We start from the raw sequence: 14,510 nt of genomic DNA on the forward strand, positions 1-14,510 counted from the left end.
CCCCGGGGGACGTGGGCCACGAGGGTCACCAGCCTCGCTCAGGACAGACGAGGAAGGGGGTGAACCTCTGGGAGGGGGATGGCTGCCCGGGGATTTAAGATGAGACGGAGTCATGACCCGACGCTGGAAAACAAATGCTCCCAACTCGGGGTCAGCGGGGACAGATGGCAAGGTCACAGGGTTCATCAGCTGGAGGCAGCTGGTGCCACCAGATGGTCAAGAAATGCCACACAAAGCAAAATGACAACAAAAACCTGGGCTAAGCAGGCGTGGGGCCAGGCTGACCCCAGGTGAGGACCCGGGAATCCACAAGGTCAGCACAGCCCTGCAGTCCCGGTGCCGAGCAGGAGGGGGCGGTGTTTGCGTAGAGTTCGTGCGCGAGTGCGTGCCTGTGTGTGTGTGTGTGTGAGAGAGAGAGAGAGAGAGAGAGAGAGAGAGAGAGAGACACACACAGACAGACGGGGGGGGGGGGGGGAGAGCGAGCATTGGCCTGGATCCTGGCAAGCCATCCTTTGTCCCCCGTTTGCCCTCCCAGCGACCGGCCGCCATCAGCTGGGGCCCGCTGCCAGGGGACAGCCATTCAGATCGGGTGCTGGGGCTCGGTCTCCTTGCTGCAGGGGATTCTGGGATCTTCCTTACCTACATTTCTCAAACTCCTCACGGTGACGGCGAAGCCTTTGGTGCGTGGCAGCAGGTGGTACTTGAGGCTGGGCAGCCCCTTGGCTCGGGCCACCTGCATGCTGATCTGGTGCTTCTTCTCCGTGAAGCGAGTGCCCTCGCAGTGAATCAGGAACTGGAAAGGACAGGGCGACGGTCACACACAGCTGCCGGTCTCACACACAGGGCCCCCGGTCACGCTCATTCTCAGAGTCACGTGCTGCCCCCGGTCACACGCCTCGGTCACACACGGTCCCCCAGGAGCCCTAGGGAACGGCCAGAGTGGGGACAGCCCGGCGGCTGCGTGGCCCCCGGCCTCAGGTGGGGCGCAGAGGTGGCCTTCCTGTCTCTGAGCTTTGGAGACCAACGTTTACCCTGAGGGTAGTAGAGGAGTGAATGTGTGTGTGGCAAGAGTGTCCCGAGTGTGTGTGACAAGAGTGTCCTGAGGATTTATTTCTGCACCAGTCAGTTCAGAGGGAAGGACAAGTGTGTGACCGTGGGGAGGCCAGGGGGGCAGTTGGCAGGAGCGAGGGGTGTCAGGCGCTCAGAGCACCGGGGGGCGTGGCACCGGGGGGCGTGGCACCGGGGGGGCGTGGCCGCTCGGCGTCGGGGGGGGGGGGGGGGGTGGGGGGGGTGCGGGGGGGGGGTCTCACGTACAAAGTACTTCTCGGGGTAATCCCGGAGGTGCAGCAGGCTCTGCGAGACGGTCTTGCGGTCTTGCTCCCACTTGCGTGTGCAGAAGACCATCTCGGTGAAGTACCACATCCAGCCGATGATCGGGACGTAGGCCAGCTCCTTCTTGGCCAGGACTTTGGAGCCCTGGAACAGAGGAGGGGGCCCAGGAGTCCGCGAGGGGGATTTGCGGGGCCTCTCCCACGGCGGTTGGAGACGCTACTAGAAAAAGTGGAGAGGACGCGCTCTCCGAAGGCCTAAGGGGACGGTCCCACAGCACAATGAAGCCGGAGCCTCCGTAGCGGTTAACTTGAGGCCAAGTTTGTGCTAAGTCTGCGGGGCGGGGAGGAGGAGTGGGGCGTTCTTAGCGGGGGTGCGCAGGCATCCGGGCAGCGTCTGGAACAGCGAGGGACATTTAAGGGTCATCGATGCTCAGCTCATTTTCCAAGCTGGCCATGCAGTTGTGACACCAAACCCTTTCTGTAGGTCTCACTCAGTCCTCAGGCAAACTTGGCTGTGCGGGCAGGGCAGACATGATCTCCTTTCTCAGACTAGGAAATGGGGTGGGGGTGGTGGTGGGAGCGGTTCTCTGCATCATAGAGCTGCAAAATGGGGAAGCCTGGAGTTGAGCGTAGCTCACCAGATCGTGTTGGGGCTCCCCACCCATCCCCTCGCTGGCTCATCTCTAAGGCTGGCAGTGGGGTCAGGACATCCCCCCGAGGCTGCCTGAGGCTGGCTCAAGACGCAAGGGCTTGGCCCACCAACCGGCGGGCCCCTGAGGCCGCTCAGCCAAGGCCCCGAACCAGCTGTGCCAGTCTACACGGCCTGTGCTGGCCTGGGGAAGACCAGGGGTCCAGGGGGATGAGGGGAGACCCAAAACTGCCTTACATCTAGTGGGTTGGGCTCTATATTTTTCACCCTTAATTTTGGAATTGGCCAAGATACTCTTCAAGATAGCCGTCATTGATGAACGGCATGGGAGACCGAGGCAGTGATGCGGACAGTCGGGCAGCCATACGGACTGACGACTGTCTACCTATGCCCTGAGCCTACGAGACTTGTCACGTCCCCAGCAACCACACAACTGCAGCTCGGTGAAGACCAATAAGCCGATACGTATCCCCTTACGCACCTGTGCAGACTGGAGCGGCGAAAAACAGCCACTTGCCCCCTTTATGTTAAAGCAACAACAAACATCTTGCCCCACGGTGGGGAAGACAAAGCACAGACACCGTTCAGGTTCAGTGTCTCTATGTTTTGATGGGTTTTCTTTTGTTATTCTCACAAACCCAACATGCAAGTTATAAGAGAACCAAGCCATAAGATCCGGGGCCTGTCCCCCGAGGACCTAAGAGGCCAGTCCTGCTGGGTCAGAGAACTCGCTGTACGTGGGCGGGGGGGAGGGGGGACCGCTGTGTGCCAGGCATGGGCTGTGCACTTATATAAATTCTATTCAATTTGAAATCAAGAGAAATAGCCCCATTTTATAGATAATCAAACTGAGGCTCAGAGATGTGAAGTAGCTAGCCCAGAGTCACATTGCTAACCGCTATACCAGCCTGGTGTCCCCTCCTGCATCCCTCAGCTTAGTGTGGGCACTGACCCAGTTCTGGCAAGGTGGCTCAGAGGTCATGGTGCCCATGTTCTGGGGCTTCTGGAAGCTTTTGCTCCATGACAAAAAGAGAGATGGCCAGGAGGCCCGGCTCTTTTTCTGCCGTGAACATAGTTGCCAAGTGTATCACGGCTTTGACCATCATGTTGTGGCCCTGAGACAACAGCCTAGGAATGCTGAGGCCACTGGGGCCGCTGGGCCAGCCCAGGAGGCGTCTGGCTACAGCCCTGCTCTCCTCTGAGGCGGCAGAATGTCTCCCAGGCCAAAGCCCCTGGGTCAGGGTTTCCGTACACCTCCAGCTGACGAGGGCCTGTGACAGAGCATCAATCACATTACTGGTGAGAATCTTTCCTATGGTCAGCTTTTTTTTCTTTTCAACATGGGGTTGCTTTAAATCCTAAAAGCGTGAACGAATTATCCTGACTTGTGTTCTCTCGCACTAGGACTGAGAAGGAAGTGCCTGTCACTCAGAACGCAAAAGCAAATGGCCTTGGGGATCATCACTCTGCCCACAGGAGCCATTTAACAGTCCACCGGGTCTGTCCACTGCCAGCTTTCAGGTCGTGGGAGGCCCTGCCTCCCTTCCCTCAGCCTCCTCCTATTGACAGGAATGTTCTCATGCTCTCTGTTTCCTGTTACCTCCCTACTCACAGCCTGTGAGATGGAAACAAGAGAGAAAATCCTCCCCGATGAACTAAACTTACCTTCTTGGTAGGTTAGGACTACGTACAAAAATTACGTATCCTTGAACTCATCCCCAAAATACCTTGTGTCAACGTGAAGGGATTCTCAAACATGATCTGTTCTATAACAGAGAAGGGGATCATGTTCTAGAAGGTAGCAGCCACTGGGGCTAGGAAGGTGGGTGGCCCCATGCTGTCAATCACAACGGCTGTCTGGCGGGGAAAGTACTCTCAGGGGCATTTCCTATTAATGGTTCTATCCCACCAGACGCAAGTGGGCCTTTGGTAACCTACTGCTAAAAGGCAATGAACTTTGACGGTGATGTAGGATCTATGTGTAGACCAAAGAGGGGAGCTCAAGAGTCTATATGTCCATCACTGTCCTACTGTGTTAGAACACCGCGAACCATCTAAGTGCCCCACACTAGAAGGGCTCGATGAATTGTGGTATATATGGCAGACTGTATATACAGTGCATAATATGATGGTATAGAGCAGTTACTGTAGCCCGTGGGCCAAAGCGGCTCCACCACATGCTTTTATAAATAAAGTTTTATTGGGACACAACCACTCTCCTTTGGGTACGCACCGCTATGGCTTCCTTCACACTGCGACAGCTGAGTTGAATAGCTGTGACAGAGGCAACATGGTCCATAAAGCCTAAAATATTCACTGCCCCTCCAATTACAAAGTCTGCCAACCTTTGATTTAGAGCCACTAAAACTTGTTTTCTACAGATAATTTAATAGCTGGGGAAATGCTTATTATATGTTACCAAATTTTTAAAAGGTCTGGAATGAAAGCTGAGTCTATAGCCTGATTATGACTCCATGAAAAAAGTAAAACAGTAAAAAATAACAGTAGCTAGAGGCGGGTGGTCAAATCAGAAGTGATTTTTTTTTTTTTTTTTTGAGAGCGAAAGAGAGCAGGGGAGGGGCAGAGAGGGAGAGAGAGAGAGAGAGAGAGAGAGAGAGAAAGAGAGAGAATCCCAAGCAGGCTCTGAGCTGTCAGTGCAGAGCCCCACATGGGGCTTGAACCCACAAATCATGAGATCATGACCTGAGCTGAATCCTAAGAGTCAGATGCTTAACCAACTGAGCCACCAGGCGCCCCCCCGATTTTATTATTTTATTATATTTTCCTGTTTTCTTTCACCAACAAAATATTTTGCAGTGTTAATAACAACTATCATTTTGGGAAGTTCTTGACATCGGCACATTTCAACCACTTAAGTGAGACCGGATCAAAGCAGCCCATTTGGTGATGATCAAAAGGGACAGAGGAGGTATTTCTGTTTTTATGGGGAATTAATACATCTTTCAGCCTTAAAGTTCTGGATGTTATCATTGGGCCTAGGCCTTGATGCTGACTATGTTTACCTGATATAAGAACTGTTTTAAAATATTAAGGTAGAAACTTTTGCCTTTCAAATCAAAGCAACTTTATTTGATTTCCTTTCCTTGGCAAGGATAACAGGATTTGGAAAGCGTTGACATCAGTCCTGGTTTCGGCCAGGCTCTACCACGGCTCGGCCGTGTGACTTTGGTCCAGATACTTAACCTTCCCGAGCCTCAGTATTCCCAGCCGTCTTCTGAGGAAAGTCATACTTACCGCGACGTGCTGTTGTAAAGACTGAATACCATATGGAAGCATACACAAAAGTGCCGAGTTGAGAACCTGACCACGGGTGTTCAATAACGTATAGCTGTTATTATCGCCACAGAGTAAGCACAGTGGCGAAACGTCCTTTTTTATTCCCCCCATTTCTGAAACCATGCTTCAGCATATGGTAATGGCGAAGGCTGCGGTTATTACAGGGCTCCCTGAGAGGCAGTGTGCGAAGAGATTTACCCAACTTCGCTCATTTCAGACCAAGAGACTAGAAACTTTCTCCTCAGTGTGCTTACGGTCCTCCCGGAAACTCAATGTGCCATCACTATCATGACCCTCCCAGGCCACGCAAGGGCTTCTGTGTGTGGACGGTAACGTCTTCAGGAAAGACACTGTACAAAAACAATACCAATTTTGTTGACTCTGTGTTTATTTTGAGGGTAGACCTGAGAGGATTTACAGAGGAGTTAGATTTACCACAGGCCCCTCTAGACACTAGCATATCTGGAAAATCAAAAATGTTCATAGGAAGCACAACTTCCTATGAGGAATCCACAACAGCAAGGACCTGGCCGTTTCTAGTAGCTGTTGGGAGTCGCTGACGTGATATCGCGTTCTGCAGTTTATGAAACTTTTGAGTGTGTGTGTGTGAGAGAGAGAGAGATGGTGTGTGTAGAGATAGAGTATGTGTGAAAGTATGTATCTATATGTGTGTGTTTGTGTGAGAAAGAGGGTGTGTGTATAAGAGTGATTGTGTGTGTGTGTGAGAGAGTGTGTGTGTATATAGAGAGTGTTGTGTCAGAGAGAGTGTGTGCGTGTGAGAGAGAACCATCTTACTACAGCTGCCCAATAATCTAATCAATCGGCTCATAACCTAGTTGGGACCACCCAATAGCTCAGGGAAGCAGCCAGCCCCACAAACCCCTTCAGCACCTCCAGCCAACTGGTCGACCCCTGTGCAGACACCGCGTGGTGCCAGAAAGAACTGCTTTGAAGATACACCGAGATCTGGTCCATTCCAACCCTGAGACCGTGTGGCTCTTGCCTGACTTTTCTCAGCTCCACAGCCTCTGTGATGAAAACTGACCAGAATCAGGGCTTTCTAGCTAAGGGCTTTCTCCAACATGGCCACCCGCCGACTGGTAAGATGAAACTATGAAGTGTCGATGACCGGGTTTGTAGGACGGTTGGAACAGGTAGGGCATCCTTTCTTTCCATGGCACCCCCGCCTCCTCTGACCGCTCCGAAGACACGATTAGGGACTAACACTAGTCAGTAGGATGGTCCCTGGTCAATGTGTTGTTTGTATAAATATCTCTTCCTGGTTTCCAAGCACATGGGCGTTCCTGGAGGTTTACCAGTACAGTCACCAGTCAGTCATTTGGATTCACCCAAGGTCACGTATTTCTATTAAATATATGAAATACCCGGCTGGGGTATCTTAAGTGGAACTCTGAAAGCCGGCTAAAACATCCACACTTCAACCCTTTGAATGTTTTCTTGACTGTGAGTGAGGCCCCATCTCTGCCGAGGGCTAGAAAGTCAGCCGACGGCACAGCCTCTTTTTTGACGTGTGGACTTTACCATCTAGACTGTTCTGTTGGGGCGCCTGGGTGGCTCAGTCGGTTGAGAGGCCAACTTCAGCTCGGGTCATGATCTCGCGGTCTGTGAGTCGAGCCCCGCGTCTCAGGCTCCGTGCTGACAGCTCAGAGAGTGGAGCCTGCTTCCGATTCTGTGTCTCCCTCTCTCTCTGCCCCGCCTCTACTCGCACCCTGTCTTTCTCGCTCTCAAACATAAATAAACATTTTAAAAAAACATTGAAAAAAACCCTATTCTGTTCTGTCTATGCAACAAGTGTCTGTTAAATACCTCCTTTGTACTGGGCACTGTGACAGGTGCTGGGGACACAGAGATGAAGAAGGTTACCCACAGCCTTGAGACGCTCAAAGTGTCGTGGGAGGAGAGAAACAGAAAGCTACCAACTTCTGTGTTACCTGTGCCACTCTGCAAACGAGTGGAGCACACGTGCTCTCTGGCAAAAGAGATCGGTGCAAGAGTGGAAGAGATGGGGCTGGAACGTGTCTCTGAAATGTAAGTCGCTCACTACAATAAAAGGCAGGAGATAAGACTAGAGCTCAAAACAATGAGCCGGGCGTGTGTGTATGTGCGTGTGCGCACGCGTGTGCACGTCAAAAGGTGAGACTCCGTTCGTGCCAACTGGGGTAACGTACATGTGGCCTCATTCTGCTTGCCCTCATTCCCTTCTCTTGCTGTCTCCCTTCTCTGATGCTAAAAAAGAAAATGCTGGGGACCTTGCACTACCAGAAAAATCTCCGGAGAGTCTGAAAACAAAATGAACACTGTTCCACAATTAGTCACAGCCACAGGGAAATGCACAAAACAAACAAGACACAAAAGCACTCTCTGAGAATTCGTCTCTCTTCGACCGGAAATTAACGTGCGCCATTTATCCAGGTGGAGCACGATACTCAAAGCTCTTCATAGCATCTCCTCCCGCCCTCCGTCCCCCCTCCCCAGTCTACATCCCTGCCCTTACCAAACCCAAAGCTCTCCTTAGTTTGCCTGGTGCGCAGATGCGGAGTGGGGAAGGAAAGGGCATTTGCAGGCAAAGTAAACTCTCGGGCATTGGGTACTTATCACACTTTACTCTGCTCAGCGGATCAGGGCTCCCGGTAAAGCAGATGAGAGAGGAGCCCCCCCTCCCCCCCACGCAATGCCCTGCTCCTCTTTCCTGAGCACAGATCCGTGTGTCCCCTTCCCATCCTCTATTCTGAATGGCCCTCCTGAGTCCTGCCCCAGGTGGCCCCGGGCCTGGCCAGATGGAAAGACAGAGCACAAGAAATCCAGGGGCGGGGCTGGGGGACCAGCGCTCCGCAAGGGCAGAAGGTAACAGGACAGCTATACCGCCAACCTCTTGTCACCAGCAGGTGTTTGATAAGCCATTGAAGAGGCACAGGGAAGATGGGGGCATGGAGGGCCCCGAGCACCTTAGGACACGGGCGTGACAAAGAGGAAGCAGTTACTGGGGCCCAGCACAGTCAGAGCTGGTTCCCATCACCGGCTTGGGAGGTCTGCTGAGGGCTATGTGAAGAGCAGGGAGGAAGCCCCATGGTAGGGCTGCTTAAACAAGTCTGGATTTACGATCGGTTGGTGTAATCCAATCCTGGCTTGTTAAAGACATTGCCAGAGGATCCTGTTTAATAAAAAAAAGACCTTGGTGTGTCGAACTCGGCACTACGCTTTTAAAAATAAAGTGTATGCTAACATGGCCAGGAATATACTCAGTTAAGAACTCAAGGTGCATATCTGTATTTCCACGGAGCTGCTGGCTTGTGTCCTTAGCCAGTGAGTCATGAGGCCCCCCGGGTTGTAAGGGGCCTCCCCTCATCACTATTCTCTCGGTCTCCTTATCTGTGTCATGCCAGATCCCCGCATGCCTGGCCCGATAGGTCAATACTTAGCGGCAAAAGGTGGCACCCCTGCCCACTCTTAGTATAGTGGGTGGTACCCGAGTGCAATATGGAGGCTGCTGATCAAGCCCCTGAGGGTGGGGCGGGGGGGGGGGGAGCATGCTTCCCTCACACCGTGTGATACTGGCATTGAGCGTGGTGCAAACCCACCCTAAGGGAGCTGATAAACCATAGCTGCAGGTGTATCTGATGGGAAGGAAAACAAAACGTTTCTCCCCATCTAGAAACTTCCAATCTCTCTGGGGCCAAAAGGAACCTGACTGCCATGTATGAAGAAACCAAGAGAGAGCGAATACAACCGCACTTTGCATTGCACAAAAATGATGGGATGGGGGAGGTGTCAGTTGCCTGGGGGTCTAGCACCAGCCAAAGCCCACTTCGTAAAACCTTTGTTCTCTCTTGTCTTCCATACCCTTTCCTCCTTCTTGTAAGATGAAAACATTCAATGAAAAGAAACTAATTAGGGTTAAGGAAAGTAATAATTACTGCACGCCTACTTTGTGCAAGGCACTTGAACTAAGTATTTTACTTATACTCATTAATCCGAGGCATATATCCATTAAGCCCTATATATTTACTAAGCTCTTACAATACCACATAAATGGGAATTATTAACTGCGGTTCAGAAAAGTCAGATAACCTCCCCAAGGTCGTGCAACTGGTAAATGCAAGTCAGGGTTCTAAGTCCCAATCTGTGGGACTCTAAGACATCAGGTTTTTCTGTGTGTTTTGTTTTTTGTTTTGTTTGTTTTGTTTTGTTTTCCCTATACATCTGTGTCTCCCCTGCCACCCTTAGGAGAGAACTGTTCTAGAGTAAGTAGAGGGAAAAAGAAACAATTGCTCTTGATATCTGAGCACAGAAGGCATGGATTCATCTCTCAAAGTGTCCACTTTCCTACTAAGTCTTACACGTTTGAACACAAGACCCAGGAAACCTACAATTTGAAGGAATGTTATAGTTGACAGAGGTTTATAGGTAACAACAGTCATGCAGCCTTTCTAAACAAATGTGCGTTGGTATTTTTCCTACAGGAAACCTCTAGTGACAAAAGTGCTCCTTTTCGTAATCAAACATGGAGAAATGCTGGTTTTCAGATATGTGTCAACCTTTCACAGAGAGAACCATATTCAACGTTACGGACCACAAACGTCTTGGCAAAATTAAATCGGGACACCAACACTTTGGGTTCCGTTCTTGGTTTCAGCCCCTGAGTGATTTCCTAGGGCTTTATGACATCTGCTGGCCATGTTACCCGGAGCCGTGCAGGCCTCCACCTCGGCCCAGATGGGTCCGCCAAAATGGCAGCAGCCTGCCCACACCCTTCTTTCTGACTTGCCTCAGTAAGTCTGAAAGCAGCCCACAGTGGCCTTGAGCCGGCGGCCTGTGACATAAGTGGGAAAACTAATACGCACTTCTGGCCACGCCCAGACGGCGAAGAGGGGCGTGACGCCTGGCAGACGGGGGCCTATCTCTCAGGGTCTCCCTTTAGGCACCTCCCCACCTCTATGATCATCCCTTCATCTGCATCTCCCGTGGCTCCTCAAATCATGCCCTTGAGGCCTTGGTCCATTGCTATCACCTTCTGGAAGTCCCCTGTGTCCCAGGGGCCCCACAGCCCATGTGCTGGTAGGCACCAGAATGTTACAGAATGTTTACAATGTGAAAATATTGAACCCCCTCCCCACAGTAGTTGTCAGTGCCATCCTGAGAGCTTTGTGAGGGACAGCAGGGTGCCCTGTGCTTAGGGTAATGATCCTACTACTCTCCTTCTACTTCTCCCTATATGAAGAAACGCAACAGAAATTCGACCTGTTCTCAGGCTGAGCTATCATATATTATGTTTATGTGAGGTCTGAGAGCAGATGTCCTGCCATGGTGTGGTGGCAGGGTCTACACTGGCCTCGGTGGTCCTCGCCTCCTGGTATCGAAGCTCTCCTGTAACCCACCCTACTTCCTGGAGGGTGGGCTGGACTCATCTGCTCACCTCGGACAGATACGACATGACCAAGTGATGATGCCACTTCGGGGTTTCGGTCACAAAAAGGCCGTGGGTGCTGTGTCGGGGGCCTTTTCCTGCTCTCTCCGGGACAGCTCCCCCTGGGGTAAGCCAGTGGCCACGTCCAGGGGAAAGCTGAGAAGAAGCTCAGGGGAGGGGTCAGGCCTGGCAACAAACACAGGGACGAGGGTGGAGGCAGGTCACCGCACGGCGAGCCTTCCGATGAGACCACCACCCTGGCCGGCAGCTTGAGTACAACCTCCCGAGAGACCCTTGCCGGGACCCCCAGCTGAGCTGTGCCTGGATCCCAGACCACATGGGCCGAGCCAATACGTGTTCACTGTTTTAAGCTGCTGTGTTTGGTGACTTGTCTCACTGCCACAGATAGAACAGATCTGGGCTCGTTAACAATCTAAAGAACAATATCCCAGTTGGCCTCCACGTTAACCTACAGGCCGCACCTACCCAGCAGGTAAATATTGACCATAGCCGCTTCTGTGTATGGAACGCTCACCAGGCACCTGGTGTCGCTCAAAGACCCAACAAATATGACCTGGGGTGACCTGCCAGGGCCACTATGAAGTGACACGTATGTATTTTGCTGGGACAGAAAGAGAAGCTTCCGGAAGCTTCGGAAACCCGGCCCCTCTGCATTGTATTTTTGCTGGACGCTTTAGTGATTCATGCTCTTAACTGTCCATGGGCCACGCCGTCCCCAGGCAGGAGGGAAGCGCGTGTATTCTTCAAAGTCATAACCGGAGCCTTTGCTGTAACCCTGGCCCGTGCCACGAAGTGCCAGCTCTGAGGGGAGAATAGGCCACTGGGATGACTGTGTGGGTCCTCAGATGCTTATAAAAGGCGACAAGTCTTTTTCCTTTTTAAGAAAATCCCACCCCTTTCCCCCCAAAACCAATTTCATATTTAGTGACCCCATTCTCAAGAATTTCGGCAAATTTCATGGCTTCACTATGAACGCACATCCTCGTGGGCAGTTGCACAGGCAGGTGAAAACTGCCCCCTCAGGAACTCCGTCTTGTCCCTTCTTCTCTAAGAAGCTCTGGAGCTCCTTAGACTCCAGAAGGATCTCGCTGTCACGTGTTGTTTATTTAGTCATTTATTTTGGGGGGGCAGGTGATTTAAGGCCAAAGGGCACTGCTGAACAATTAACGTAACAAGACGCTGCTCTGTGGCCGCTGAAGGGTGGCAGGAATAAACGTGCCACTTTGGAAAGAGGCCAAGCGGCTCATCTGGCATCACGGCCGCTGCCTGGACCTCGGCTGCTCGAGCAGCACGTGTGGATGTGAACTGTCCCCTGCAGCACAGACAGGGCAGTCCCCGGGGAGAAGAGTCTGGCGGCTTCCCCCTGACTTGGCCCAACCCCCGACCCCGACGAGGGTCGCTGACTCCTCCATCACGCTCTCCTGGCACCAGGTACCTGGCCGGCACGAGGCGACCTTGGAAAGTGCAGCCACACCACAGGCCGGTGCTCAGTGCTGGAGGACAGGGGAAGGCGGCCACCTCCCGTCCCCGGCTGTACTCTCCCTCCCGTCCCAGCGAGGACTCCGGGGCTCCCGGAAGCTGAGGCCCCACTGAGTAGGGCTCCCCAATTCCAGTGAGAATGGGACATTCTTCACCCCAGGCTGAGGCTTCAACCTGCTTCACAGCCAGGCAGCCTCCGAAACCTGCGAGCTCCTAGAACAGTCTCTGATGCCGGGGCTCACACCCCCTCACAGGCAACCCTGACTGCTCAGTTTTCAACAGTAAGGAAGGAAACCCGATGGACAGAGTATCCGTTTACAGAATCACAGCTGGAGGCGAGAAGTCCCTGTGCTGTTGGCCAGATGGGGGTGTCCTGTTAATAACCTTCCGGCCATCAGCACTCTTACCACTGTGCTCCAGCCTGGTCCCTGCCCTCAGGTGGCCCTGGTCATTTTCTGATGCAAAGGCTCCAGCGTCCCCAGGGCCCCTGCGTCTCTTCCCCTACCACCATTGGGGGAGAAGAGCAGAGCTCTGAAATCAGATGTACTAGTTACGCTCCTGGGACAAATGATTTAGCCAAACTGAGGCTTTGGGAGTTTATGGAGTGTAAATAATGACAATGTCCTAAGAATTAGAAATAGCAAAATCCAGTGAATAAGTACCCAGAAAGAGCTGGTGGTCATCGAGCTACAAGGGTACGACGTGAACTGGATGGTGCCACCCAGATCATATGCATGTTCACATCCTGAGCAGGAATACCCCCAAAGCCTCGGGAAGTCTGGAAAACACCAACTGTCCCTCGACCACACCCGGAGTCCCGGGCCTGGGGGGACGCTGGCACGCCAGGAAGTCTAGCTCGGAGGCAGTAGAAAGAACGTTCTAGTAGTCAGGACACAGAGAGACTAGGCACCCTTTCTCCCAAGGCAGAAGAAGGACCCTGTCATGACCATTCATCTCCGTGATGGGGTTCGGATTGTGACACGTTAGGGGGTGGTCTCCTCTCGCAGAGAATCAAAGCACAGAACTGTAGCTGAGACCAGGAGCCCGAAACAGAGAAAGGCAGATGCTAAAGTGTTTGGTCTTGTTCCTGAAAACATATTTAACACCCGTGTGCGCATAGATACCAAGTCAGAACTGGAAGAATAAATAGGAAAACAAAGGAGAAAACCGTTGGCCGGAAGGCCTGTCCCTTTCCTAGAAATCCCTTCCATGACTCGCTCATAGGCAACCCAGCTTCCTCGAAGTCTTAAGGTGGCAATGGTGAAGGAACACACTGTTTCTATCTCTTGAAAAACTGCTAAAGACCTTGCCTGCCTTTTGATGGTTTCAGTGCCTACGAAGGAGTCTCATTTGTCCCAAAGACATGAATGGGACTTGATTCTAAACACATTTCCTTCTCTCTCCTTCTGCCTCCAATTTAAAAGTGCATCAATGTTTTAAACGCAGATACAAAATGTAATCCGTGCAGTGCAGTCCTCCTTCACGAAGGGTCTTCCCAAATAGTCAGTCACAGGGCCCCCCCAAGTGCTGCTGGCGTCTCTGAGACTCCGCAGGCACATCGGGGACTAGACCCAGGCGGCCTCCCCACCGAGTCAGACGCGTGGACCCATCAGCCCCGCCAGCCTCCCAGGCTTCAATCTCCGCCCCTCTGAACACTATCATTTTCTCTCCCCCGTCCAAAAACAATGTGAGCAGACACCCCGTCTGTCTGCAGGCGTTGTTCCCCGCAGACAGTGCTAAACAGGAGCCCCGAGTTCTCGCTCAAGCCGTCCCGGCCCTTCCTCGCCCCAGGCCGCCACCCGTCATCCCGGTCGGGACGGCTCAGCCTAAGCACCTAGACAGCTCAAATTCACTGATCGGATCTGGGCGTGACTACACAACGCGATGTTTTCAAGATGATGAAAGTCAACCCAGAAAACCCAGTCCCAAAGGCGTGCAAGAAGTCAAACTACTTGGGGGCGGGAAACAGAAGTTCGTATTTATTCTCAACTCTGACATTGAAACTCTCTGGCTTGGGGACCCAGCGTGCTGAAGCCCACAGAGGGGAAGGTGCACCCTGGAATGACTCCTGGCCGGTAGCCCGGAAAGCAGCGGAGCGCAGAGACGAAGGGCGCGATGGGGCCTCAAACCAGAGGAGCCCGAGTCCAAATCCACTTGATAGCTCTGTGAGCTTGAGCAGATCATTTAAACCCTCTGTCACTTAGGTTGTTAAAAAGGGGAGGGCATATATCATCTATTCATAAATGTTTCTATAAGGAGCAAATAAACTCACGGTATATGAAATACCTAGCACACAGTCGTCGCTGAA

General features: G+C 52.4%; 1 protein-coding gene across 3 annotated transcripts in view; it reads right to left on the reverse strand.

The window, feature by feature from the left end:
- AGPAT4 (1-acylglycerol-3-phosphate O-acyltransferase 4) overlaps positions 1 to 14,510 on the reverse strand; it is a 128,206-nt gene that overhangs the window by 15,330 nt on the left and 98,366 nt on the right. For all 3 annotated transcript variants that reach the window (XM_086708280.1, XM_086708279.1, XM_086708281.1), the window contains exons 4-5: positions 1,315 to 1,476; positions 640 to 793 (exon numbers count right to left, since the gene is read on the reverse strand). In XM_086708280.1, the coding sequence (XP_086564406.1) occupies positions 640 to 793; positions 1,315 to 1,476 (316 nt within the window). The remainder of the gene's footprint in view (positions 1 to 639; positions 794 to 1,314; positions 1,477 to 14,510) is intronic.

This window comes from Puma concolor, chromosome B2, assembly GCF_028749965.1.
Source record: "Puma concolor isolate L17-30 chromosome B2, mPumCon1.1.hap2, whole genome shotgun sequence".
In the NCBI taxonomy this organism is placed as follows: domain Eukaryota; kingdom Metazoa; phylum Chordata; class Mammalia; order Carnivora; family Felidae; genus Puma; species Puma concolor.